The sequence below is a fragment of the Agelaius phoeniceus genome, chromosome Z (genome assembly GCF_051311805.1).
Source record: "Agelaius phoeniceus isolate bAgePho1 chromosome Z, bAgePho1.hap1, whole genome shotgun sequence".
In the NCBI taxonomy this organism is placed as follows: domain Eukaryota; kingdom Metazoa; phylum Chordata; class Aves; order Passeriformes; family Icteridae; genus Agelaius; species Agelaius phoeniceus.
The window spans coordinates 30702611-30728893 of record NC_135303.1 but is presented as its reverse complement, the minus strand read 5'-3'; the positions used below and the strand labels follow the sequence as shown (position 1 = coordinate 30728893).

At 35.8% G+C, this 26283-nt stretch overlaps 1 protein-coding gene across 8 annotated transcripts in view; it reads left to right on the top strand.

Moving 5' to 3' along the window:
• The window catches only part of DMXL1 (Dmx like 1), a 76027-nt gene that overhangs the window by 23988 nt on the left and 25756 nt on the right, over nucleotides 1-26283 (top strand). For 6 of the 8 annotated variants that reach the window (XM_077171929.1, XM_077171928.1, XM_077171926.1 and 3 more), the window contains 20 exons: nucleotides 3491-3703; nucleotides 4476-4729; nucleotides 4820-5504; nucleotides 6028-6149; nucleotides 6667-6756; nucleotides 7062-7164; nucleotides 8929-9045; nucleotides 10296-10520; nucleotides 11124-12809; nucleotides 13344-13454; nucleotides 14777-14946; nucleotides 16147-16244; nucleotides 16930-17095; nucleotides 17882-18134; nucleotides 19810-20900; nucleotides 21153-21344; nucleotides 22556-22632; nucleotides 22809-22936; nucleotides 24390-24638; nucleotides 25017-25130. In XM_077171929.1, coding sequence (XP_077028044.1) covers nucleotides 3491-3703; nucleotides 4476-4729; nucleotides 4820-5504; nucleotides 6028-6149; nucleotides 6667-6756; nucleotides 7062-7164; nucleotides 8929-9045; nucleotides 10296-10520; nucleotides 11124-12809; nucleotides 13344-13454; nucleotides 14777-14946; nucleotides 16147-16244; nucleotides 16930-17095; nucleotides 17882-18134; nucleotides 19810-20900; nucleotides 21153-21344; nucleotides 22556-22632; nucleotides 22809-22936; nucleotides 24390-24638; nucleotides 25017-25130 — 6144 coding nt within the window. The remainder of the gene's footprint in view (nucleotides 1-3490; nucleotides 3704-4475; nucleotides 4730-4819; nucleotides 5505-6027; nucleotides 6150-6666; nucleotides 6757-7061; nucleotides 7165-8928; nucleotides 9046-10295; nucleotides 10521-11123; nucleotides 12810-13343; nucleotides 13455-14776; nucleotides 14947-16146; nucleotides 16245-16929; nucleotides 17096-17881; nucleotides 18135-19809; nucleotides 20901-21152; nucleotides 21345-22555; nucleotides 22633-22808; nucleotides 22937-24389; nucleotides 24639-25016; nucleotides 25131-26283) is intronic. The other 2 variants (XM_054651844.2, XM_054651843.2) reach the window with 1 other exon arrangement.

Below are 26283 nucleotides of genomic sequence, written 5' to 3'. Positions count from 1 at the left end.
TGTTGATAGGGGTTGAGGAAACTCCCCTATAGCTGCTGATACTTCTTAATACGTCTTTATTATCTGTGTACGCTGTTTGTTATCCCAAGTGACCGTTAGGTGTGATAAGGCCCTGCTCTCCTGGAGATGGCTGAAGATTTCATTTTCATGAAGCGTGTGTCATTGAAAAACTGACTAGAGATGCAATATGGCATGACCTTCATGAGGGTTCTGGTGTGGTTTTCTGTGTCTAGACTTAATGAACAAACATACTATGTAATTCTTTTCTTAAACTAGTTAAACTCTCTTTTATAGTATTGTTTTTCTGTTCTTACTTAACTTGTTTGAAAGGCCAATTTTCAGCTAAGAGCATTTATGATGAGTTCATGTTTCTAGCTATACAGTCTGGTATGATTGGAAAGAACAAGTGATTTCCATTAACACTGCTTTGCTAAGCAAAGCTCTAAACACTTTCTCCTTGATTATTCTTCAGCATTTTGAGTGGCAGTTCATTGGTTCATATTTTAACAGACAGGACTAGAATTACATCCAGCCTACCAGAAGGAAACTTCTTACAGTTTTGTGCTGTACCATCAGTGCTATGATATTTCTACAGAAAAAGTCTCCAGTCATTGCTTGTTATTACCCAATGTCACACAGGAAAGTTTCTTGAAAGCTTCTTGGAGATTTGTTTATCTCCTCTTATATTTTTTCTTCTTCAGATTGCTCAGTGAGCTAGCTAATCTTTTCACGTAGGTAGCACATAATCTTTGACCTTTTTTTTTTTACTTGCTTTTAAAGCATTTTTTTTCATACAGAGTAGCTAATGTTATGATTAACCATGGTTAGCCATCAACCAAGCCCCAGGCAATTGCTTGCTCACTCCCTGCAGGACTGGGGAGAGAATCAGAAGAGTAGAAACCCCCTGGACTGAGATAAAACCAAGTTAATAGGTTTTATCTCAACCTTGTTTTCCTTAATAGGGGAAACAAAAGCTGCACACATGACCAAAGAGACACAAGGAATGACTTCAGTGCTTCCTGTGGGCAGGGAGATCTTGAGCCATCTCCAGGAGAGCAGAGCCCTATCACACATAACAGTCACTTGGAATAACAAACACCATCCCTTCAAACTTTCCACCTTCTTCCTTCCTCCTCCCACTTTAAGTACTGACCATGATGTCATGTGGTCTGGAGTATCCCTTTGATCAGTTTCAGTCACCTATCCTGGCTGTGTGTTCTCACAATGTCCAATGCAGCCCCAAGTTCCTTGCCAGTGTGGCAGTACAAAAACCAGAAAAGTCCTTGGTTCTGTGCAAGCCCTGCCCAGCAACAACAAGCACATCTCTGTGTCATCAACTCTGTGCTCAGCACAAATCCAAAACACCACCCAGTGCAAGACACCATGAAGAAAGTTAGCCCTACTCCAGGCAAAACCAGCACAACTATGCAAACTTTATCTTTGCTTTTGATAGACTTTGCATTATAAATATGCCAAGCAGCAAACTTACAGAATGACGATAAAAACAATTTTGAAAAAAATTAGAAAAATTAGGTACGTAAAACTTGTCTTTGGCTTTTCTAATCTTATATTCTTTTTATGCTATCTATATCAATCACTGTCTGTTTCAATAATGTCTTTTGGATCACTTGTCTTTTAACTCAGTAGATTGGAGGATAGCAGGTTGTTCTTTATTGTAGAACCTCTGAGGTAACTTTCACAGTTTAAATCTTAATTTGAAGAAATAAGTGTTCTCACTCACAGTCAAGTCTTTAAGTACCTCAGTCTAACCACATTCTTTATGTAGACCTTTTCGTTTGCCCTTTTGAGATTAAATTTAATCCAAAAACCTAAGTGTATTTCCTTTAATTTGATTTAAAGCAAATTGGTTTGTGATGTCTTACTTTAAAATTTGCCATTACTACAGCGTTTAAAATTATCTGATAAAAACTAAAGCCAAAACAGCTTTATCTCTCATTCACTTCACATTTTGAAGAATAATGCTTTCATATATACTTGTATATAAGAATATAGATAGGAATAAATACAACATGTATGCAACAAAAATCCTTGCAACCTACTTTTATACTATAATTTTATTTCTTCTCTTGTCCAGCCTGGGTGGAATTCTGTGAAAGGAATAAGCAGTGGTTGCTAGGACAAAATCGCCTCTAGGCAATTGCAGAAAAAGTTACTGAATTCAAAGACCTAGAAGTTTTCTGGGAAGAGATACTGTGATTTATGAAGCAAATAGAAATTCACTAAGAAAAATGTCCAGAGCTGAACATCATTTAGAAGCTGGTAGTTTTAGATGGAAATTGGGAAAAAAGTGATTTATTTAGTGACTTTGATAAATACTAAAAAAGCATGTGAATTTATAATTAATCTGAAAAGTAATTTTTCTAGTTCACCTTATTCATGCTCACTGTAGCTTCATCTTTCAAAGGGCATCAATAAATTTTTTTCTTTCAGATTCTGTTACTTTCCAGATGTATAATGATACTTTTGAGACTGGCATTGGCCTGTGTAGGAAGATAGACTTCTTAAATGTCCTGTGCTACTTCTGCCCTGTTCCCCTGCTGTGTCCCCAGCCTACAACAATACTGCTAGTTGTCGTGGTGCTCCTTTCTTTTATCTTTGTGCTGTCAGTTACAGTTTTCTTTGGCTAGATTGGACGATTAGTAATTCAAATATATTGCTGATTTTGATAAGAACAACAGATTTTGGGTGAAAAGTATTTTGTCTCCCAGGATGTGGAATTTAAGTAATGGTGCATAAATAGGGAACAGAAGGAGAAGAGACTATACATGGAGACTTCTAGGTGGGAATTACATGCAGAGATTTTAACGTGTTGCTGTATCACACATTTGGGGAAATTGCAGTAAATCACCTGTCTGCTTTTTAGCCTTGATTAATTTAGATTATGTTACTCTGCAGCAGTCTGATCCTTGCTTCTGTCACACACACTTTGTGATTTCTGCTTTATTTTTCACAGCAACATGGGACATCAAATACCATCAAACAGCCATTTGAATTAACAGAATGTATCAGAACCAGAACTCCTGGGGTTTTGTGATGGTGTTACAGAGGGCATTCATTGTCTGATCTCTGTACTGATTTTTGCTAGTGTAAACCCTGTGGTCTTTGGTTACAGTCTATATCTACTGCAGCACCCTTTTTGAACTGAATATTGGAAAACTATGCTTAAATGATTTGGTTCATACTGAGCTGTGGTAGCAAAATAAAAAAAAAAGTAAATTAACCTGCATGCACAGTATTACATCAACATTGCAGGACCCTACTGTTATCCTAATGTAAGCATACTAAAGAACCTCTGTGTGGAACAAGTCTCAAAGCAGGTGGTGTTGGTGCAGGGAATGACAAGTGGCAGGACACTTGGATTTATTTTGTTCATTGTGGGATTTCTGCTTGAAAACCATTTCTCTAAAATTATTTTTTGACCTGACTTACTTAGTTCTCAAGAATGTCAATCGGTATCTTTTTCTGGTAGATATTCCTCTACTGCCTTCTATCACATCTCTAAGTCTTGGTGAAAATGAAGAAAAAAGTGGACCTTTTATTGTACACTGGCTAAACAACAAAGAACTTCATTTTACCTTATCTATGGAAGTGTTTTTGCAACAACTTAAAAGGAGTTTTGAACATCATTCCCCTGAGACTAATACTGAGGATTCTAATCAAATGGATGGCAGATCAGAAGAAGGTAAAAGTCATGCAGACATATGTCATATAGAGAAATGGCTTTCAGTTTTTGAAGTAATTTGTAATGTTCCCCTGGGGGAAGTGAGAAATTGGCAACTTGACATGCAAGGATACAGAGAAATTACAGCGGCATTTCAATGCATTTTCTTCCTTTGCACTGAAAGTATCTAAGTGACTTTAAAAAAAATGTATCTGGAAGTTCTGATTTCTCTTTTCATAGGTGTTCTAGAAATTTTGATTTATATATGCTGAAAACTGTGTTATTTAATTAGGCCTGACTGGAGGCCTGTGCATGAAAATGTTACTTCAATATTAAGGAAGCAAGAGCAACTTTAGAATTAACTTTTTTTTAGATATTAATGTATAGCTATATTAAATAGCTTTTTCTATAACATTATTCAAATGTTACTATCAAATTATTCAATTAATTTGAATATATACATCCTGGAGATTATTATCCTTTGTTCTTTCTATGCTTGCAAAAATTTGTATAAAACAGAGGAAAAGAAAAATATTTCAAATTAAGGTGCAATACAAACTATTTTGGTTTGTTAGACACTGAGCTCTGTTAGAGGATTTATGGTTGTAATCTTCTTCCTTTTAAGTTAGTTCTTATATGGGTGGCTTATAAAAGGCCTGAAATTAGCTCCAGTGCCTGAATAACACTGCTTGTTATACTTCTGGTTTTGAATATATATATCTATATCTCTCTCTATATATATATTTATATATACATACATATATATATATATATGTATGTGTGTGTGTTGTAGAAGCTGATGAAAATTCAGATGAACAGAAAGGAAACCAAGAGAAGAAGGAACTGGGTGATGAGAAAGCTGCTCCATATTCAAGCCTTGTTCCTTTATCCTCTGCTATTTTTGATCATGAAATTGAAGTTCTGCTTTCTGAATGGAGTAAAAATGCTGACATGCTCTTCAGTATACATCCTATGGATGGCTCCCTGCTCGTGTGGCATGTGGACTGGCTGGATGAATACCAGCCTGGCATGTTTCGCCAGGTGCAGGTACTTTATTCCTCCTGAATTTTACATCAGTGTTCAGTGAGAAGTTTGATGGGAACCCTAATACTTAGTCTTTCTTTCTTAAAATTGCAGGTGTCATTTGTGTCAAGAATTCCTGTTGCATTTCCCACGGGTGATGCAAACTCTCTTTGCAGAAGTATAGTGATGTATGCTTGTACCAAAAATGTTGACTTAGCTATTCAGCAAGGCAAACAAAAGCCTCCTGGCCTTACACGATCTTCATCTATGCTTATCTCTTCTGGACACAGTAAATCAACCAACAGCTTAAAACTAAGTATCTTCACACCTAATGTTATGATGATTTCCAAACATGCAGATGGGTCACTGAACCAGTGGCTAGTGAGTTTTGCTGAAGAATCTGCTTTTTCAACTGTACTCAGTATTTCACACAAATCCCGGTATTGTGGTCACCGTTTTCATCTCAACGACTTGGCTTGCCACTCAGTGTTACCACTGCTGCTTACAACCTCACATCACAATGCTCTAATTTCACCAGATGTTGAGAAAGCAATACAGACAAATGAGTCTTCTAAGTCTCAGGAGTCACCAGTAAGACCTCAGAGTAGAGGCAGTGCAAATGTGACATCCCAGGATCCCAATGCTGTTTACAGTGAACTTATTCTATGGAGAGTAGATCCTGTTGGGCCTTTGTCCTTTTCTGGTGGAGTTTCTGAACTTGCTCGGATCAATTCTCTTCATGTTTCGGCTTTTTCTAATGTTGCATGGCTGCCCACACTTATACCCAGCTATTGCCTTGGTGAGTTTCATTTTCTGATTTGTGGTGTATTCTAGAATAAAATGAATATAACCTAATAATTCACCTTAATAGATAATGCAGGTACACTTGAATGTACTGGAAAAATGTTAAGCATTAACATTTTATTTCACAAATTTCACAAATTTTCAAGCTGCTGATACTTGGGAATTCTTTATTCCTCTGTAAAAGGTTTCTATGTTCTACTCTTTTATGTATTTGATATTTTAGAAGCTTATGCAGTAAAGTTCTTAGGTTCTAGTGCATACTTCATAGCATGCTGAAGATTTAAATGAGGGAGATTTAGCTCTAGTTTGCAAATGGAATTCTTGTTTTCTTTTCATATACTTTGATTTGGTTGCTAAGCACAGCTTTAAACTTTGTAATCCTTGCTTGTGAATAGAAGAGGACTTCCTTTTATGCTGTATAATTTTTTGACATAACTTCAAAAATGCCTGCTTTCAAAAAACAAAAAAGGAAGCCATATGGTGTTTGAATATTTGAGCACTTTCTTCTTGCTTTTCAGGTGCATACTGTAATTCTCCAAGTGCCTGCTTCGTGGCTAGTGACGGACAGCATTTAAGATTATATCAAGCTGTAATAGATGCTAAGAAACTTCTGTGTGAGCTCTCCAACCCAGAAATTTCTGTGAGTGAAAAGCCATCTCAAGTTTTTGCATGTTATGACTTCATTCAGTTGCACTAGGCTCAGACTTGGTGACTGACTAAACTGGTTGCTGAGGATTTCACAGATTATTCTGCTTGTAAAAACAGATTAGGTAAAGCTTTTTAGCTATACTGTATTTCATTTAATCTCAAACTTTGCATAAGGTTTGATTGGGAAATATCTGTCAAGTGCTTACACCACAAGGAATAATAACTGTGTGGGTGCATTGCTATCCTGAGGAAAAGCTGAGACAACAATTTAGCTTTTGGGGAAAGGACAATAAATTGCTGTATGTGAGGCTTTCCAGATAATCTTGTCACCTTTAAAACCAAATGTGCTCTTCATAAAACAGGAAATGTTACCTCTGTTCTTACTGAATCACAAGTAGTGTATATTTTATGCTTTAGTTAACATTTGCACAGTGATGTTGCACCTATCCAGCAGGTTGTACCACAGAAATGCATAAAGAGTTAACAAGACCCTGTTTCTTTCCAAATAGAAATATGTTGGAGAAGTTTTTAACATCATAAGTCAGCAATCTACAGCTCGCCCAGGATGTATCATTGAACTGGATGCCATCACAGAGCTTGTAAGATCTTCTGCTATACTCATCTTGTGTCATAATTAGCTTTTTAAAAAGTATTAATAATAAAAGCAATACCTGTAGCTCTCCATTAGGTAAATTTGGGGTACTTAGACTGTTTTTGACATATTCTTGTACTTGTTTTCAACAGTAGCTGTAAATGGAAAGAATGTGAGTAATGAAAGTGCATTTTCATGAGGAGTCTTCTGTTGATGTGCATAACTTACCAAGTTAAAAGCTTCTGTGTTAGGGAGCACTATTGAAAAGTATACACTAGGATGTTCACTTCTTGTGTATTTTCACTTCCTTAGCATGGCCGGAAAACACAGTTATTCCATGTTTTTCAAGAAGACTTTATTTTAAATAACCAGGAGAAGGAAATGCCTTCAAAGAAGATCAGTTTATCAGACTCAGGTAAAGAGGTTTTTTTTTTTCATAGAACATTGAAGACAGTGTTTTATTTTTCATTCTAAAGAAGGAAAACCTTTTTAATGGCTTGGCTTTTATCATTTTAATGTCAAATACCTTAATTTGAAGTCTTCAGAAGAATGTAACTAGTGAAACTCAAGGGTGTTTCACTTCCTTTGAGTTGTTTGCAACCAAGTTTTAGATCAAGTAGTTTAAATCACAAGATACCCATTGTGTCCCGTGTTAGGCAGTCCCTTAACATGAAGGGGGGAAGGGTTTTAAATGTGAAGCCTGTGCTTGTAGGGTATGACACAGACAAAACTTGCTGTATCCTGTCATGGTGGATGCTGTTCTTTCACATCAGCTAAATATTGCTCCTCAGGCCTTGCATGGTACAACAAATGGAAAGCCAAACAATTCCTCCTCACTATAATACTGCGAGTAGTGTGTGGATTTCTAGATCCTTGGACAGATCTGGACTGCTCTGGAAAAAATGATGAGCTTTCCTTGGTGGAGTGCCTCAGTTATTTGGACATATAGGCATTGCATTGTTCTGTCCCAATGAAATAATGCGCGAGGAAAAAGGAGTTAGAGTAAAGTTTGTGATACCAGGTCATCTGCAGTACTAGATGAGAGTCCTGAATGAAAGGAAGCAGAATGGTGGGAAAGTGTCAAAGGAACCAAGGGAAATATTAAATGAACTGAATATACATAGTGATTATTTGGATCTGGAACTGGCTGTTTTTAACTGAGGAAGAGTTTTGGAGTAGTGAAGATAATCCCAGCCCTTAGTGGAGTTAGAAAAATGCAACTGAGATGTTCAAAATTAGAAACAAAATAGAAAACATAAAAAGTGTTACTCTGCAGCATAATCATATGTTTACATCTTGCGTATGACACACAGAAATAATTTTAGAACAAATAGGGAGTTACTTGATCTTAGGCAACTGTATACATCTGTATGTGTTCTGAAAGTTGGTAACAGATTGCTGCATGCCATCCATGTAAGGAATTGGGCTAAATGGACCCTTTGAAAAACTGTTAAATTAAAACTGTATCATTTGCATGCATTCTAATTTGAAATTATTTTCTAGTATTTTCATATTTCTTCTTTAATAATGAGGTAGTTATCTCATATTGTTTTTAAAAAGAACAGATTCATTTACATTTTTCTATGGTACCATAACCACTGCAATGTTAAAAGCACAGGGAAAATATAGGCTATTCTTGGTAATGTTTTATGTATACACACACCTAAAGGGTCAGAGGAATCATGGAGGAAAAAGACTCCCTAAATTAACTATTCCTTCTTGGTCCTAATGGGTTGACTTTTATATGAAAGGAAGAGAATACCTGGGTGAACTCTCCAGAAATGGGCACCTATTGATAGTACAACTCATCTCTTCTTTTTGTGTAAAACTATGGCAAGTAAATTCTTAGGAAGAAGCATTGTATCTCTTTCACTCTTCTAGACTATACTGTACTGATAATACATTCTGGGATTTAACTTTAAACATAGCAAAGTCAGCCAAATATGTTGTCATCTCTGAAAGAAAACACTGGCAGTTCTTACATGAGTGTACCTGTAATTGTAGTGTTTGTTGATTGTGGTAAAAGACTAAGAAAGCTAATGTAAGAGTTAGATGCAGTCAGACCATTGCATTTCAGTATATTCATGTTAGCTTAATCTGATTATTTGCTAGCCAAGAAAATTTAGTTTTGCTTTCAGGTGAATAACCCCTAAGATCTTCCTGTTCTCAATTTCACCAGGAAACCAGCAGAATGGATTCTCTGAAAAATTCTACTTAATAGTGATAGAATATACACAGAACCGTTCATTACTACATATGTGGCATTTACATTTGAAAGCAATTCCTGTCTCAATAGGTAAGCCCTCTTTCTTGTAGTTTTCTTTTAAAAAAACCACTGTCTAGTGAATATCTGCTGTTCAGTGTAATCTAAAATGTTTCATCTTTTTGAAAAGATTCTGCATTTGATTACAAGATTTTATCACAACCATTCTTCCTTGATTACCTAATCTTCTGATTGCTGAAACTCTTCAGTTCAGCCTGAGCCTAGAGTTTGGTATTTTTTGTGCATTCTAAGGACAGATATGCTTAATTTGCTCTAATACAGTCTAACAGTTAAGATGCTTTGCTTTTTGGAAAGTTTTAGTTTGCAATTTTTGAGTTTATGCATACATTTTAAATAGGACTGTAGTCTGAACATCAGTGATGCCCTTACAATTCTAAATAATTTTGATGTTCTGAAATCTGCTGGTCCTCTTTCAAACTACCAAACTATCTCTAAAACTCTTAGGTTTTATAGAAAGGTAAGATACACTTCGGTAGTTTTCTGTTAACATTTAAAGATATGTTAATTATTTATATTAATTATTTAATAAACATAAATCTATACCACTTACGAGAGAAATCTGTTATAAACCATGTTTCTGTCATTTAAACTAAATTAGCATTTCTTACTATTGCTTTCAAATAAGAGAAAAAGTGTTATTGCAGTTAATTTATAAGTTAGTGAGAATAATAAAGATCCAAATTTTCTGATGTACGTATGTGACGAAAAAATTACTGAGAAGACTCTGCAGCAAATCTGTTGGAAATTTTCGTGTTCCATTTCCAGCAATTTTATAGTCCAGATCTTGAGTTTTATCAAAAAAGGGAAGCATTCATATCACATTCTCTGAGAGCCTATGTTTTAAGGAATAAAATAAAGCTGTTATTAAAACACTTCTCAAAAATAACTTTCATCAGTTTGTAAGCTAAGACGTGATGGCTTTAATTTAATTTTCCCTAGCTGCAGGTATTCTATGCTTACTGAAACCTTATTTTCAATGGATAGCCAAATACATATTTCTTTGCAGTTGTTGGTCTTTTTGGTCATGCTTTGATTGTTTTATAATCTCTCAGCAGTACCAGGATCTCTGAAGTATTTAATGTGAGATGTCCTAGTGTTTTTCTTTAAATCTGAATATGAGAATACATTTCATGACAACGAATGTAAAATTTTAAGTCAGGTTTTGTCTGTCTCTTCTGGAACTATTAAAGTGAATAAAATAACTTCTTACATTAAAAGAAATCATTGATCTTTTAAAGTTAACAATGCATACCTTTTTTTAGATGACAAGATAGGTTCAAATCCATCTGAAGAAACAACACAAACAGAAGAATTGTATTCTTCACCAGATCCAGAGAAGATCCAGTCACCTTTCACTCAAAAGTATCGGGCCTGTAGAGCAAACCTTCAGAGTACCAGCTGGCTTACTCTGTCTTCCAAAATGGTGTACAGTCAAGAGTTGAGTATGCCAGAAGGAGTAGAAATAATAAGTGTAAAGCCATCAGCAGGTTTGTCATCTTTTTTTAAAATACTAAAATAGGGAATCTCTGCCTTTGTGACTTTGGTCTTAAAATAGCAACAAAGTAATAGTGAGTTTTGGATTTGTTGTTAGAATCAACATGTGTAGGTGAATCCAAAAGGTTTGCTAAAATGTACTTCCTGTCACTTAATATCTCAATCCTGGAACTAACATTAAAATAAAGGTCTTACTTAAGAGAATAGTAGAAATACAAATTTTGTTTTGCAGTCATTCATGAAATTTTTTGTAGGATCTGTACTTAAACGTTAAGGTTTTCATCAGCAGTCTTTCTAAAATACAGTTTTAGGTTTTTCAATGGAGAAATTTTTTTTTTGACAGAATATATATTAGTATTCATGTTTAAATAATATTATTTGACTCCTCTCTGGGGCACAAAATGCAATCAAAGGGTAAAACAGTTTCATGGTATATTTGACATATTGTCTTTGTGAGGCCCTGTAAATGACCTCTTTGTGAGGAAGCAGTAATACTTTTTTTAATTTGGAGTCATAAAATGGTGGCTGAATGAAAATGTTGCTAATTTTGCTTTTTAGTATTTCCTCCAGTAAGAGTGTATTTTTTTTCATTTTAGGACATCTCAGTTCTTCTTCCATATATCCTGTTTGTCGTGCACCTTATCTGCTGGCTACTTCCTGCTCTGATGGAAAAGTTCGATTCTGGAGATGTAGGGTTGTCACTGAAGCTTCTTCCATGCCACAATATGGCACAGACAGTGATGTTAAATATGTATGGGAAGAATGGCCATTATTGATTGAGGAGGGACTTCCTAGTAGTAGTGCTATTAATGTTCCAGGGAGGCCAACTGATGTCAGCTGTGCACACACAAACAGATTAGCAGTGGCGTACAAGCAGGCAGCATCTAGAAATAGCCATCTTTCTCAAGATTTTGTGATGCACGTTAGTATTTTTGAATGTGAATCTACAGGGGGTTCTTCTTGGATTTTAGAACAGACACTTAAATTAGATGAGCTAGGCACCATGTTGGACTCTGGTGTTAGTGTTGATAGCGATTTAATGGCAGATAACCAACAAGGTACTTCTCTGTCTCATGGTGGAAGCATTATACCCAACACTAAGCACTTGGTACACTTGGATTGGATGTCTAGGGAAGATGGTTCACATATTCTGACAGTGGGAATTGGATCAAAACTTTATATGTTTGGTCAGGTGTCTGGGAAGAGGCAGGAGCAAAATGGTAATGAGATTGCTACAGTCTCCCACAGTGGCAGTCCTAAGGCTGCAACTCTTTCTGGGTTTGTTTTGCTGCGTTGTGTTGACTTGGTTTCATCTGTGGAGGGGTCACCTCCTTTTCCTGTATCCTTGTCTTGGGTGCGTGATGGCATTCTGGTAGTTGGAATGGATTGTGAAATGCATGTTTATTCCCAGTGGCAATCCCCTTCTAAGCAGGAACTAGTTAGTACAGATTCCTACAGTGGAAGTATGCCATGCCTAACTAGCTTAATGAAACAAAGCCAGTCAGTGGCCTCAGGTCTGCATCCACCAAAGAGAACTTTGACCAGATCTATGACCAGCCTTGCACAGAAACTTAGTGGGAAAAGGTCTGCCTCTGATCTGTCTATGGAAATTGAAGATTCTGGTCTATTTGAAGCAGCTCATACATTATCTCCAACTTTACCTCAGTACCATCCATATCAACTGTTGGAACTCATGGATCTCGGTAAAGTACGCAGAGCAAAAGCCATTCTATCCCACTTGGTGAAGTGCATTGCTGGAGAAGTTGTTGCTGTAAATGAGTCTGAGTCTAACCACGACAGGAGGCTCAGATCTCTGACGATCAGTGCCAGTGGAAGCACTGCAAGAGATCCCAAAATGTTCAGTAAAACAGAGACTACAGACTATATAGAAATAGACTCTGTTCCACCATTGCCTCTGTATGCTCTGCTTGCTGCGGATGATGATTCATCTTATTCCTGTTCAGAGAAGTCCAATAATCAGCATAGTCAAAATAAAAAGGATATGCCCAATGACAGTTACGAAAATCTCTTCCAAAATACTGTTATAAGTACAGATGACCTTGTCACATTTGAGGCAGATGAAGACAGTTCAAAAGTCATTGATCTTTCTCAATACAGCCCAACTTACTTTGGACCAGAACATGCTCAAGTTCTTTCTCGTCACTTGCTTCACTCAAGCTTGCCAGGTCTGACTAGGATGGAGCAAATGTCATTGATGGCCTTGGCAGATACAATTGCTACTACCAGTACTGACATTGGAGAAAGCAGGGACAGAAGTCAGGGTAAGCTGTCTCTTCCAAGTTAAATGTACTACTGTGCTTCACAGCCTTTCCAGGGTTTTTTCTTCCTGTTGTGGAATATTTTTGTGGCTTGTAAGATGATGATGCACCTTCATTTCATAGTATAACTGTTTCAAGACCTATTGCTTGGATAAAAGTAAAATTTTCTTTTTCCACCTGCTAATGCCACTGTGAATCTATCAGTCCACATACTATAATTATTTTAAATTAACTTTTGAAGAGACAGGAATGACAAATATTTGTTGTATCATGTAGAGAAATTGAGGAAGAATTTGGTTTTTTTTTTTAATATGTAACTTTTTCTGTCTCTTGCATTAAACAGAACAAATAACTTCAGAAGTTTTTATATTTGAAATTTTCTTCTTTCTCTTTTCTTGAAGGGAAGAACTATGGACTAAGCTATCATTTACAAATTCAAAGTATTAGTAGTCACAAAATTATATTTCTTCTGTTAAGACCCACAATACTTACTTGAATTAATTGCTGTAAAATGTGTGTAAAAATATTTATTTCCAGGTGGAGAAACTCTCGATGAGTGTGGTTTAAAATTTTTATTGGCTGTCCGGCGTCACACCTTTCTAACAACTGCGCTTCCTCCTGTGCATCGAGCCCAGCTGCTTCACCAAGGTAACTGATGTCTTTTCTTAGATGAGTTGAGTTTTAGTGATGTAGCTGCACCTGTGAATGGTGTGCTGTTGATGTGCCTCTGCAGAATCAGTAATTTGATTCATTGGGGTTTTTCAAGAAATATAGTCTAATATGAATGAGTGCTAGAGCAGAAAATGTCTTGTTTTGGTTGTGGTAAAGGTCTCGGAACTGATTTTTTTCAAACAAGTTTTTAGTTGGTGGGGGAGAGTTTCTGTTTCCCCAAATTAAATACCCCAAATTTTCCAAATGAAATTCTACTGCCATGTTGTTCCAATAACCTTCTGCAGAAATAATGTAGTAGACAACTGTACCTATTTATGTAGGGGTTTGGTACATATTTGGAAAAAAAAATTACTACTCAGACTTTAAACATTTCTGTATACTTACTGTATTTATACAATCAACTATTTCATAGAGGGAAGGATTTTTTAGTACAATTTAACTAGTTCCATCCTGATATTGCAGATGACAGAATGAGATGGATTTGATAAGTGATAATCAGATGTAAAGGACTGGCTATGATTACTCCTTTAGCCATCATGACAGTTGTGATAGCATTTTCAGTTGCATGGCTTGTCACCCCTCAGCTGAATCAGAGGAATTTGCCACAACTCCAGAGCAGAGTATTGCAGAGTTAACTTTCTGATGGACTAATTTTTTAGTTGAGATACTTCTGTTTCTGGTGAGCTCAGAAATTGGTGAGAGTGGGAAGTGCCTCCAGGGCAAATGTCGAAGTGCCTTTCTACAGAAAAGCACCTGGCCCTCACTAGAGTTGCAATTATCCCTAGCCAGCTATGTTGTTGTTTAGTAATTGCTTCCTTCCTCGTGAGATTTTTTTATTTCAAGTTTTCTTATGTATCTCTATCACCAAAGGTGTTTTTGCTCTGATTATTTGAAACTTGTGCATTTTCTAATCCAAGTCAAAATAGTGAACCTATCTTTCAAAATTTTGAAAAATGTAATCAGTACACTGCACTTTGTGTCATGGCTAATCTTAGTGCCATTTACTATCCGTATGTTTGAACTTCATAGAGAAACTCTGTTCTTCACAAACTTACCTAAGGAGTTTGCAGATGAAAAATTGTCTCCAGTTGTATAATTTTCTGTAATATTTGAAATGCAGTCCTAAGAAATACTCTTAAATTTCTGTTTCCTTGCGAGCAGTGCACTTAAAAATTCAAAACAAGCAGTTTGACCTACTTTCCTTCCCCTGTTCCCATCCCTTTATCTTCAGGTTCTGGATTATTATTGAATATGTTCTGAATTTTCTTTTTCTTTTTTTTTGAATGCTCATTGTACAGGTTTATCTACTAGTCACTTTGCCTGGGCATTCCATTCCGTAGCAGAGGAAGAGCTCCTGAGTATGCTCCCTGCAGTGCAGAAGGGCGATCCGACATGGTCTGAACTCAGAGCTATGGGTGTAGGATGGTGGGTTCGAAACATCCACAGCCTGCGGAAATGCATAGAAAAGGTAAACAGAGCATTCTAAAAAAACCCAACAAAATCTTTCCAAACAGCTGTTCTCCAGTGTTTACCTTCTATTTATGTAGTTTTAAGTTGTTAGATAATGAAGTTTTTCTGAGTGTTCCATGCTGTGTTTTTTTGTATCTAAGCTGCTCTGTATGAACATGAACCTCTATATTTAACTAATTCTTTTTAGTACTTTAGACTTCAAATTCCATTGTGGAGTACATTTTTTGCTCTTAGATACTTCATCTTAAAGGTAATATTGTACAGTGCTTATTGTGGATGCTCAAGATACAGATGAAGCATATAGTTGTTTTTTATAGCAAACTTGAGAAACAAGTAATGGGAAAAGGTTCTTCTTAAAAACCTATCAGATGTGGGAACAACTTAGATATTATATGTACATCTGTCTTGCAAATTGATTATTTTACATGATAAAAAAACCTTTCTATTGTTTTGTTTTGGCTTGGTGATTTCATTTGAGGGTTTTGTTGCGTTTTTTATATTAAATACTTTAATAATCACAAGTGTGGTAATAAGCCTAATTTCATTATCACTTGTTTTAAGCTTTTGGAAAAGCCAAGTGTGTTGAGCTAGAAAATGACATGCACAAGATACTTTGACTACAAAGCACAAAGTGGTAAAATGCATGTCTCTACTTTTACTTTTAAATCTTCAGTAATTAATCATTACTTTATGAAACTGCCTTGCATTAAAAAAATGATTACTTTAACTGCCTTGCATTAAAAAAATTCCAGATATTCTGGGCTCGAGTTTAAGATTATCTTACATGGCACTTGGACTATTCTTGCTGCCACTTACCCTTTTTCCTTTCCACCTTCCAAAAGCAATCACTGGTCCCAGCCTGTTTTTCAAGACTCCATCTTGCAGATGCAACTAGTAAATTAATAGTAATAACTAATAAATTAATTTTGCTATGATTTTAGAAACTGATTTCAGATCTAGGGATTCCCATTTGATCTGCACAAAAGCTTCTTGAACTGGAAGAGCATGGGCTAAGTGATATCAAACAGGTTGTTCTATCTTCACATGTTCTTACATTGGACTCATAGTGACAGTAGGGATCAGGTATTAAAGAGAACTTCAGAGCACTATGGGGTATGAGATGCCAGAAGCATCAAGAATCTAATTTAAGATTAATTCAAATTGTGATTGTTTTTTTGCTTTTGAACTGTCTTCTCAGGTGGCTAAAGCAGCTTTCCAGAGAAACAATGATCCACTTGATGCTGCCATTTTTTACCTTGCAATGAAGAAGAAGGCTGTTATCTGGGGATTGTACAGGTATTCAAGCTTTTACATGGAATTTCACACTGTCTATTTTAATTTTTGGGGAAAAAGTTGAATGTGATTGTAATTCAAAGGAAGCACAAATTCTATCCTTGAAAGCTGAGGTTGGATTTCTAAACTAGTCATTACATTGAATGAGTAGTTTCTAACCTTCTTATATTTACTGAAAGAGTTTAGTTGCTATTTCTGAAGGTAGGTGCTGCAATTTGAGATTTTAGTCTCAAATCTCCTGTAATTTCAATTAGTGCTTAATTCTGATTTACTTTTGAGGACTAGCAGTGTAGTGTGTAAAATGTCATGTCTGTCTTTTACATAAGTGTTGTTTAAAAATTTTACCTGCAGATCAGGGGACTGACTTATGTCTTCTGAGGTGTAGTTTGATACAGCAATTCAGTGTTGCAAACCTTCTGAAAACTAATTTTCATTGTCACTTAAGAGCTCACCTCAAGAAAAAAAGATTTTCTGTATCAGGTTATTGAAAATAACATTAGGTTTTGTATTTATTGATGTTTCTGATATTTTTAAATAAGTAGCCTTCTCAAATCCCAGTGTGGTGAGGGACTTTGCATTTCCTAATTTAAAGATCTGTGTAAAATTATACTGACATCTGCAGAAATTAAGAACTGTAGTGTAACTAATAAAGAGTAAAATGTTTTTACCAATTATCTTTGCTATGCAGGTCCCAAAAAGATACTAAAATGACACAGTTTTTTGGAAACAACTTTACTGAGGACAGATGGCGTAAAGCAGCCTTAAAGAATGCTTTTTCTTTGCTTGGCAAACAGCGGTTTGAACATTCTGCAGCGTTTTTCTTGTTGGCAGGACACTTAAAAGATGCAGTGGAGGTAATAAAATTTTCAGTGTTTAAGACTGTTACATTGTCCCAAATGTACAAATACTTTGAATGCAGTTTGCATTTTGCGTTAATATGACCCCTGAAGCTTCTTATGCTTTCATTTTTTTCTCTTCTTTCCCACCCCAAATAAATGATAAATACAAAACCTTCATCTCTACATTCTGATTCCTTTTTAGCTGTCATATTACTGATACTGAAAAGTGACACAGGTAATTTCTCTGCTCTAAAACTAAGGGGCTTACCTACAGTTAGCCTCCTTTCAGATTTTCTACCCAGTCCTATAGGAAGACAGGCATAGTTTTTCATTAGGAAGTTCCAGATGTGGTGTTTTGGCAGAGATGAGGATTAGCTCCTAGAATCCCTATACAAAAAAACAAAGCAAACACAAATTATTTCCTGGGTCTGTTTGAACTGCATAATTGTGAGGAAATGAATCTCTGTAATAATAAAGGATTTGTTCTGTAAAGCTTTGTAGCTAAAACAACCAGAATCCAGAGGTAAGAGGTGGCATGTGGATATTGGTAATGATCTATTGAAGCTGGTTGATTTCAAATATCTGTTGTCATGCCATACTGAAACTGAAAAAATGCAAATCCAATCTTGCATGTGATACTTAGCTACACCTGTTCTGCTTCATTCCTGCTCACTTTTTATGGAGTTGGTAGACCTACTTACTTTAATCTGAGCAAATTTATGTCACTTCTGCCCTGTAATAATTTTAAACTGAGGAGAAATGACAAAGTTTGATAATTTTAACATACTTATTTTTAATTAGGTCTGCCTTGAAAAACTGCATGACATTCAGTTGGCTCTTGTAATATCAAGACTTTATGAATCGGAGTTTGAAGTGTCTAGTACTTACAAATCTGTACTACAGAAGAGAGTTTTGGGAAGTGTGTCTACTGGAAAAGAGAGCTCAGGGAACATTCACTGTGACCCTTTCTTGCGAAGCATGGCATACTGGATTTTGGAAGATTATAGCAAGGCTCTTGACACTTTGATTAAACATTCTGTTGAAGATGAAGGAGGTAAGAATATAGGTATTTGGCCCGTTGACTTGATTTTAAATATTTGCTCATTTAAGCCACAGTTTCTTGAAGTGTCATCTGAACAAAACCAGGTACCACACGGTTCCTCATCACTGTCAGTAAATACTTGCTGTAGCAATCTATGTGGACTTTAATAGCAAGCATGGTTACTGTATTATTGTTATCCTGTATCCCATGGATGCATACTTTGTCCTTTAAGCATGTGACTATCTAGATACTGGAATGACCCTGCAGTAATGCAGCTGTTTTTCCAGAAGCAGTCTAAAGGTGAAGAGAAAAATTAACTTCTTAAATTAATTTGACTCCATCACAGCCTGAAACAAAATTTTTTTTGGCCACTTATATAGGAGACTCTGGAAGACATAAAAGCCTAAAAGCTACAAAACACCATTTTTAATTAGGTCTGCAAAACACCATTTTAAATTAGGTCTGCCTCTGTCATGCAGTTTTTCAAGGCAGACCTAATTAAAAATGGTGTTTTGTAGCTTTTAGGCCTTTATAACAGCTGACTACAATAATAGACTTCCAATAGAAAGGTTTTGATACTTGAAATGGTACAAGGAGGTCCATGTGCTGCCTGAAACAGCACATGAGTCTCCTAGAGCATTTCATTTCTATGTTCACTTGCTGGCTTATAGGCCTTCTAAGAATTAATTGTATTATTTCCTATAGCTAGTGTTTTCATTGAAGTTAAATGCTTCAAGTCTTAGGTGGGTAGCTGGTTTCAGTTCTGGCTACTGAGAAAAATTTGAAGGGGATAAAAAAAGGCTCAAATACTGGAATTGGATAATTAATTCGTGAAACTGGTTTTTCTATCTTGATCTCATCTTTCTGTGAAAAATCATTTTAAAGTGTTGCTAATTCTTCTGAAATCAGTTAATGGCTTGTTTGTGGTGTCTTGCCTTATTTTCTTACCTAGAATGTGCATTTTTATGTAGCTCTCTCTGTTAACTGTCACCAGTTGTGCTATAACTTCTGATAGAGGAGAGTGTCAGGGTTTATTTCAGCTATCCTGAGACCTTTGAAAGCTGTGTGAATCACGCTATGCTGATTGTTATACCTCTTCAGGTTTTTTTTTCTTGTGGACATGAAAACGAAATGAGTAGGTGTTGCACTGCTATGTAATTAATTTATTTGTACGTAATACTGCTACCATCATGTATAAATGTTGTAGGTTTCCTAGTTTTATTGTAAGTTGTGTTTTTTTGAGATGTAGACAAAATAAAAAATACTATTCCAATTTTTTAAAAGCAACCTTAAATAAAAGAAGTAAGATATTGTCTTATTGTCATTTAGACGTGGAACATGGAGACTTCAGAAATCTAAAATTAACGGAAAAGTGGCTTTGTTTGACTTCAGTAAAACTGGCCTGAGTACAAGGAAAAGAAATGGTAGCTGTTTTAATTTAAAAAGTCATGCCTGCTGCCCCCACTATGCTTGTTTGTAGTAGGTTTGACAGTGTTCTTCCCACTGAGGTATTCACATGATGAAGGTGGAGAGGAGGATGCAGTGAAGTAAACCATAGAATGGATGTGTGAAATAGACAATAGAATTGATACTAAGACCTAAAAGCCTTCTGAGGAACTTAGGACTTTGCAGATTGATTATTTCATACAGAGTGGTACATTATCCTCATGCTGCCATATCTTTTCAGATGAAGGGGATGGCTCATCGAGTTGCAACCCTGCAGTGTTTAACTTCTATAACTACCTAAGAACACACCCCCTCTTGCTGAGGCGTCATTTTGGCTCTTCTGACACATCTTCCACACACATCTGCCTAACAGTAGAAAATGGATTAGCTGACAAAATCAACCTAGGTGAAAGACGGCTATTTTTCACCACTGCATATGCTCATCTAAAAGCTGGTTGTCCTATGTTGGCCTTAGAAGTGTTATCAAAGATGCCCAAAGTTGTCAAGAGGTCAAAGTTATTCTTTAAATCCTCTAGTTTAGTGGAAACTAGTAAAGATTTCTCACCATTATCTCCAGTTAAAGAGTTTGAAACAAAAGATCAAGCTTCCAGTATTGATTGGTCACAGCCAGTATTCAATGGTCTAGGTTCATCTTCAGATTGCTCATCAGGAAAACATTCAAGTTCCACTCTTTCCTTTGATTGGAGCCAGCCAAGTGCTCTATTCCAAGATGAACAATTGCAATTGCAGTCAGACAGTGATGAAAATGAAGAAAGTGAAGATTCTTCCCTGATAATGAAAGAGCTAAAACCTCTGAAGAAAACTGAACAATTACAAGAAACAGGTTCTAGCTACACAGAATCTTTCAGTATAGTTGATGATAAAGATATTCTGAGTCCATCAGAAGATATAATTTCAGCACAGCTGAAGTTTAGGGCATGCCTGAAAATCCTTACTGTGGAGCTTCGTACGCTATCCACTGGCTATGAAGTTGATGGTGGAAAGTTGCGGTATCAGCTTTACCAGTGGCTTGAGAGAGAAGTGGTAGCTCTTCAGAAGACCTGTGATTATGGTGTTGAAATAGACGAGATACAGTCAGGAGTGTGCGGGATGCCAGAGGAAGCTACATTACATGAAAACACTGAAGACTTAGCTGACCAGGAAAAAACTATGCTACAGAAAGAAGACTTTCAGAAACGACGTCAATGGCTTCTGAAGTATCAGTCTCTCCTCAGAATGTTCCTTAGTTACTGTATACTTCATGGCTCACACGGTGGAGGCTTGGCATCTGTCAGAATGGAATTAATTTTGCTCTTGCAGGAATCTCAGCAGGTATGTGGGGAAGCTTACTCTGCTTTAGGTTTGTAGATTTATTTGGAAGTGTTTTTTAATATTTTTGAAATTTTCCTACTGTAGCATACATGTGTTTTTTAATAAATCTGAATCTGTTTTTAACAGGACTTTTTATGTACACTATTTTTTGTTGTTGTTTTATGGAATACTTTTCCCTCTTTCAAAAGTTATTATGTTTCCTTAAAGAATATGTACTATTGCTTTGTGTATGTGTTTCTTGCTTGATTTTAGGAGCAGTCAGTACAGATACCTTCCAGCCCTCCACCGGAGCAAAACTCCATACCTCTCCTATTTGCTTGCACAGCTAGTGCCAAAACAGTGGTGGCTAATCCATTGCTACATCTTAGCAATTTAACTCATGATATATTACATGCTATAATAAACCTTGATTCACCACCTCATCCAGATACTCAGAACAGCAAGGTATGTATTTTTTTATAATTGTGTTGTTGTTATCATCTGGTTTGCTGAAGCCACAAATTCTTATTTCAGACAGCATGAGAACTTTGTGCTGTGCTTGTTTGTGACAAAGTCAAACCATGAAGCATAATCATTTTCTGTAGTACTTATCTTGAGCTTAAAGAAATGTCCAGTGATCATCGATCATTGTTGAGGTGTTGAGCATCTGGTTCAACAAGCTGTTGTAGATTGGCCTCTCTCAGAACTGGATATTTGTCCAAGAGGACATTTTAATGGAAAAGATGTTATACTAAACCATCAGCATAATATTTGTCTTTATGACAGTATGTTCATTACTTCTTTTATGTTAATGGCAGATTCTGCATTTCATTCTTAAACATAAGTAAAATTAAATGTTTAAGTACAAAAACTGAGTGCCAGCAAACTTCAATAAACCTATACTGTTTTTTGTGAAACAGTATGTGTTTGTATAGTAGTTTTTAAAAATTATTTCTGTAAGATTTATCCTGTATTTAACCTTTGACTGGAAATAAAACTCAGTCTTTCCTGAAGTTTTGTATTGTTAGGTCCCAGATCATGTCTGCTTTTACTAAGGATTTCTAGAGAACACTAAAAAGATGGCTTAGTCCTAGTTAGCTTTGTTTTACAGGGAACAAACAAATAAATACAATAAACTGGTTTTGCATTAATGGAACCTTTTTGATTAACAGCTTCTCTAGCTTTTTAATGTTGGTGTGTTCTGTGATACATTAAGAAAAAAGTATCAGCTGTATTAAAAGTACAATACTGAGTAAATTGAATGTGTGTCCAAGAGCTGCACTAGAATTGGTCAAAAACTAAGGTGCATTATAGTTTTCATTCTGAAATAAATTCTTTGTATTCTGAGCCAGCAAACTGCTGCTGTTTTAGGGTGTAATTACATAGGACTATTGAATACAGGCTTAATATGCTGCTGTTTAATAATTGAAAACATTTCAGATGGAGCTGATCTGTGATTGTGTGTTGGTGGGGTGAGTGAGTTTTCCGCCATCCTTTTCCTAAGGTGTGAACTGATTTGTCTGATACAAATTCTGAAGCAAAAGGTGGCTTTGTAAGTGCATAAGGACTTAGATCTTTTGTGTCCAGTGCTTGTTACACATCTGTATGTAGAGTGCTGTGATACTAACCACAGCTCACTTTGGCTGTAATGAGTTCTGTATAACTTTGTCTTTCAGATATATGTAATGCATACCTTAGCAGCGTCGCTCTCTGCTTGCATCTACCAGTGTCTCTGTGATGGCCACAGCTACAGGTAAAGTCTATGAAAAGTGATTTTTAGACAGCTCTCTCATTGCTGTCATGGTAATGAATAGGGCACCAGAAGGCCGTGATCACACTTGCCTACATCTAGAAAGTGCTATCCCTTGAATAGTTGTAAACGTACTTTTAAAAATAAATATTATTTCCCTGTTCTTCTCTGTTTCACAGCTCATTTCAAGCAAATCAGTTCACTGGAACGGTGTACCAGGCCGTCCTATTAACTCAGTGTCATTCTTTAAGAACAGGAAGCTTAGAAGAAACAGTGACTCCCAACACATCACCTGCTCAGTGGCCAGGTATCTAGACTTGTTTCTTTTCTCTTAAGGAAAACTGAGTTATCTGGATCCACTGTAAGAGCACGTGGCTATGACTTTCTAGTAGTATTTGTGACAGCTGTGTTGAGTTCTTTGATTAAAATGTTGTGGGTTGTTTTTGTTTTTTTTTCAAAACATCTAAGTTACTACTTCTGATTATTCACTAAGTCAAGTTAATTTATGTTGCTTTCTTTAACTAAAAAAATGTTGGTGCTGGATCTAGTAAAGAGAGAGCAGCTAAACAGGAGGTAGGGTGAAGTCATGTCCTGTGTGTGCTCTACTTGCACCACCTGTAGCACTAGTATCCTACTTCTTGAGTCCTAAGGACTGGGAAGGCTGTCCTAGTTTGTGCTCCAGCTAAGAATTATTTTACCTTATGGACAACTTCTGAACTACCTTAAAACTATTAAAAATGAGACATTTATAATAAATCATGCTTTTCTGTAGCTGTAAAATTAATGTCAGATTTCAGGTAATACTTAGAGTGTGCTGACATTTATGCTAATTAAACTGTGCTAGGGAGCTACATTAGAGGGAGTGTTATCAATGTAATACATCTAGGTATGGGCTTGAGTTTACAGCACTAACTTTAATGTAAGCATAGCCAGGAAATGTGCTTACTTATTGTGAGAATTGTTTCTTAAATCAGAAAATTCCTCTTTAAAAATCTTCATGGATAACCTGAAACAGCCTTTGTATTTGATGCTATGTCATTTTTTCTTTTCTGTCAAACATTGTCACTGAATTTAGAGATTTTATCGAGAAACTAGTTTGTCATCTGGTTTTTTGTTATTTAGTTAATCAAAGGGTTAAATTTCTGATGAGTTGGGCAAGGAATTGTTAGCAGTTGCTCTTATGAATCACCATGAACTGACTTTCTATTTTTTAGTAGATTCACATGCTATGTGTGCAAATTGGAGAGCATGACAAAAAGCAGAATTCTTTGGCCATGACTATGTGCACTTTTACTTGTGTGCACAAAGTGTCACGTTGAAGGCACATGTGAAACTACACCCTTTTGTGGGAGCATAAAAACATTACAAGAGGTTTAGTATTGGGTGAAAGAAGACTTGCCAGACAATGTGTAATGCGGGTTGATGTCCATGATTTTTGATTGGTTTTACCACTGTAAAGTGAGAAGATAGAATTTCAGTTTTCAGGATTATAATGTCATTATAATAATTGAAAAAGTGTTACGCATTTCTTTAACCATTAGTCCAAAACAGAAAGCTAAAAAACTAATAAATTGTTAAAAATTAAGAGCTTCTCTCTTTCTCCTGAAGTTTTCAACTTGGGTTTCAATGTGTAGAGCTTGGAATTTTTCTACACTAAACATTACTAAGTAATGTAGGTTGCCAGACAAAATTATAATCTGGTGTATGTTCACACACACATCTGTGCTTTCTTAAAGAATATGTTTATTTTATATAAACAGGAATGACGACTCTAATACGTCTCTTGAATTCTGCTGGTGAGGAAGCCCAGCCAGGTCTCACAGTTCTACTTTGTGAAATTCTAACTGCAGTCTATCTCAGCCTGTTCATCCATGGCCTTGCAACACATTCTAGCAATGAGTTGTATAGAATTATGGCTCATCCACTTAATAACAAAATGTGGTCTGCTATCTTCGGAGGAGGAGCTCATACACCCAGCAGAGGACAGCAGCAATTGAAGACAAAAACTGGTCAGTTCTCTTGTTTTGTATATATTTGTCTTCTGGGATTTCTAAGAAAATTATGTGACTGCTGAAAGCTTAATTACTTTAAGTAGCTTGTGTTCAATAAGAATTCAGTATGGTTTTTGATTTTTTTGATAGAAAAACAAGGATCTGAAATAATTCGTTAGATATTGCGTAGAAGAGAAGAGTGAAGCAGAAGTGAATGCTTCTGAAAAAAGGTTTCCAAGTAGCACAGCTGCTCTAGTATGAGAGAGTTAAATTGATTTTAGAGAGTTTCCAATACTATTACAGCCTACTTTGTGTTTATTTTAAAGCTTTCCAGTTCTCTTCTAACTGGAATATATTCCCATTTTACAAATACAGTATGTTTTCTCTCTTTGACAGGTAGGCACTTCCCAATGCCTAGCCCACATCAGGTAGTAGTGTTCTCCATGGAATGCGTGGGGTTTTCCAAATCCCTTGCCTCCTTCAGTACTCATAGTCCTACCAAGCCTTCAGGCAAGATACTAGATTTAGTATTAGGCCTCTACATGCAGTTTGCTATGTGTGGTTTGTTTTTTTTTTTTGCATATGCAGAAAGACAGAAAAACTTCTGTTTGCAAGCCATGATATCAAAATTTGAAGTAAATTTTTGTAACTAAAGAAGCACATAAATTGGGCCTTTTTAAAAAAGAAAATTGTCAGCACAGTAGTACCCTTATGGCTCTTCATTTGAAATAAATATTAAATACAAAATTACTATGACCATGGTTTGAAAAGATCAGAAGTGTTTCATATCTTTTTTGGAGAGCTGCTTGTTTTGCTTTTTGAATATAAGCATTATTGTGCATGTGGATTTCTAAGTGTTCATTCCAGACATTACAAGTGAAGGGCATCTTGTTGATACTCTAAGAACCCTTTAGAAAAGTAAACAATCTTCAAGTTTTAAATTTAGGTGGTGATAAACTATCCTCAGGTCCAGAACAAATTCCTGTAATGCTTTTATTTTTCATATAGTTATGTGCTTTTTGATTTAGTTTGACTTCTACAAAAACAACAGCAAAAATGCTACAATTAACTAAGTTTTTAAGAGAAGATTTTCTAAAGACAAATTTACTTAAACTCTGATGACTTTCTATATCACATCTAAATATATATGTAGAGAGACAAAATGTAGCTTTCTATTAAAAAAAATAATTTAATATTTAGATGTATGCTAACATATCAAAATTATTTATCTTTATGGAAAACTGTAAATGTGGTCTGTTTAAATATCTTCATCAGACTTTTAGAAAAATGTTTTCAGAGCAGAGATCTTTACCCCAAAGTGAGCTCTTATTTTGATTAGTTTTCTCTGTGGTACTGAGCAAGCATTTCTCTCTATCACTTTAGTAAGGTAAACATGTTTGCTGTCACAGAATTGTCAGTGAAGCTTTAACTGGCTTTTGTTGGAAATTCTGCTAACTAGGTGTTGGTAACTCTATACTAAACTGTGTTAATATTACTGCTACCACTGGCTTAAAATGCTAAGTATTTTTACAAAGAAGTGTATTCTGAAATGCATACTAAATATAGCCTATCTGCTGCATGTTTTTTTGAAGGAGGAATGCTGGCTGCCTGATTACAGGTTTAATGAAACTGTTGCTGGAAGAATCCAAAAGCTCTACCTAAA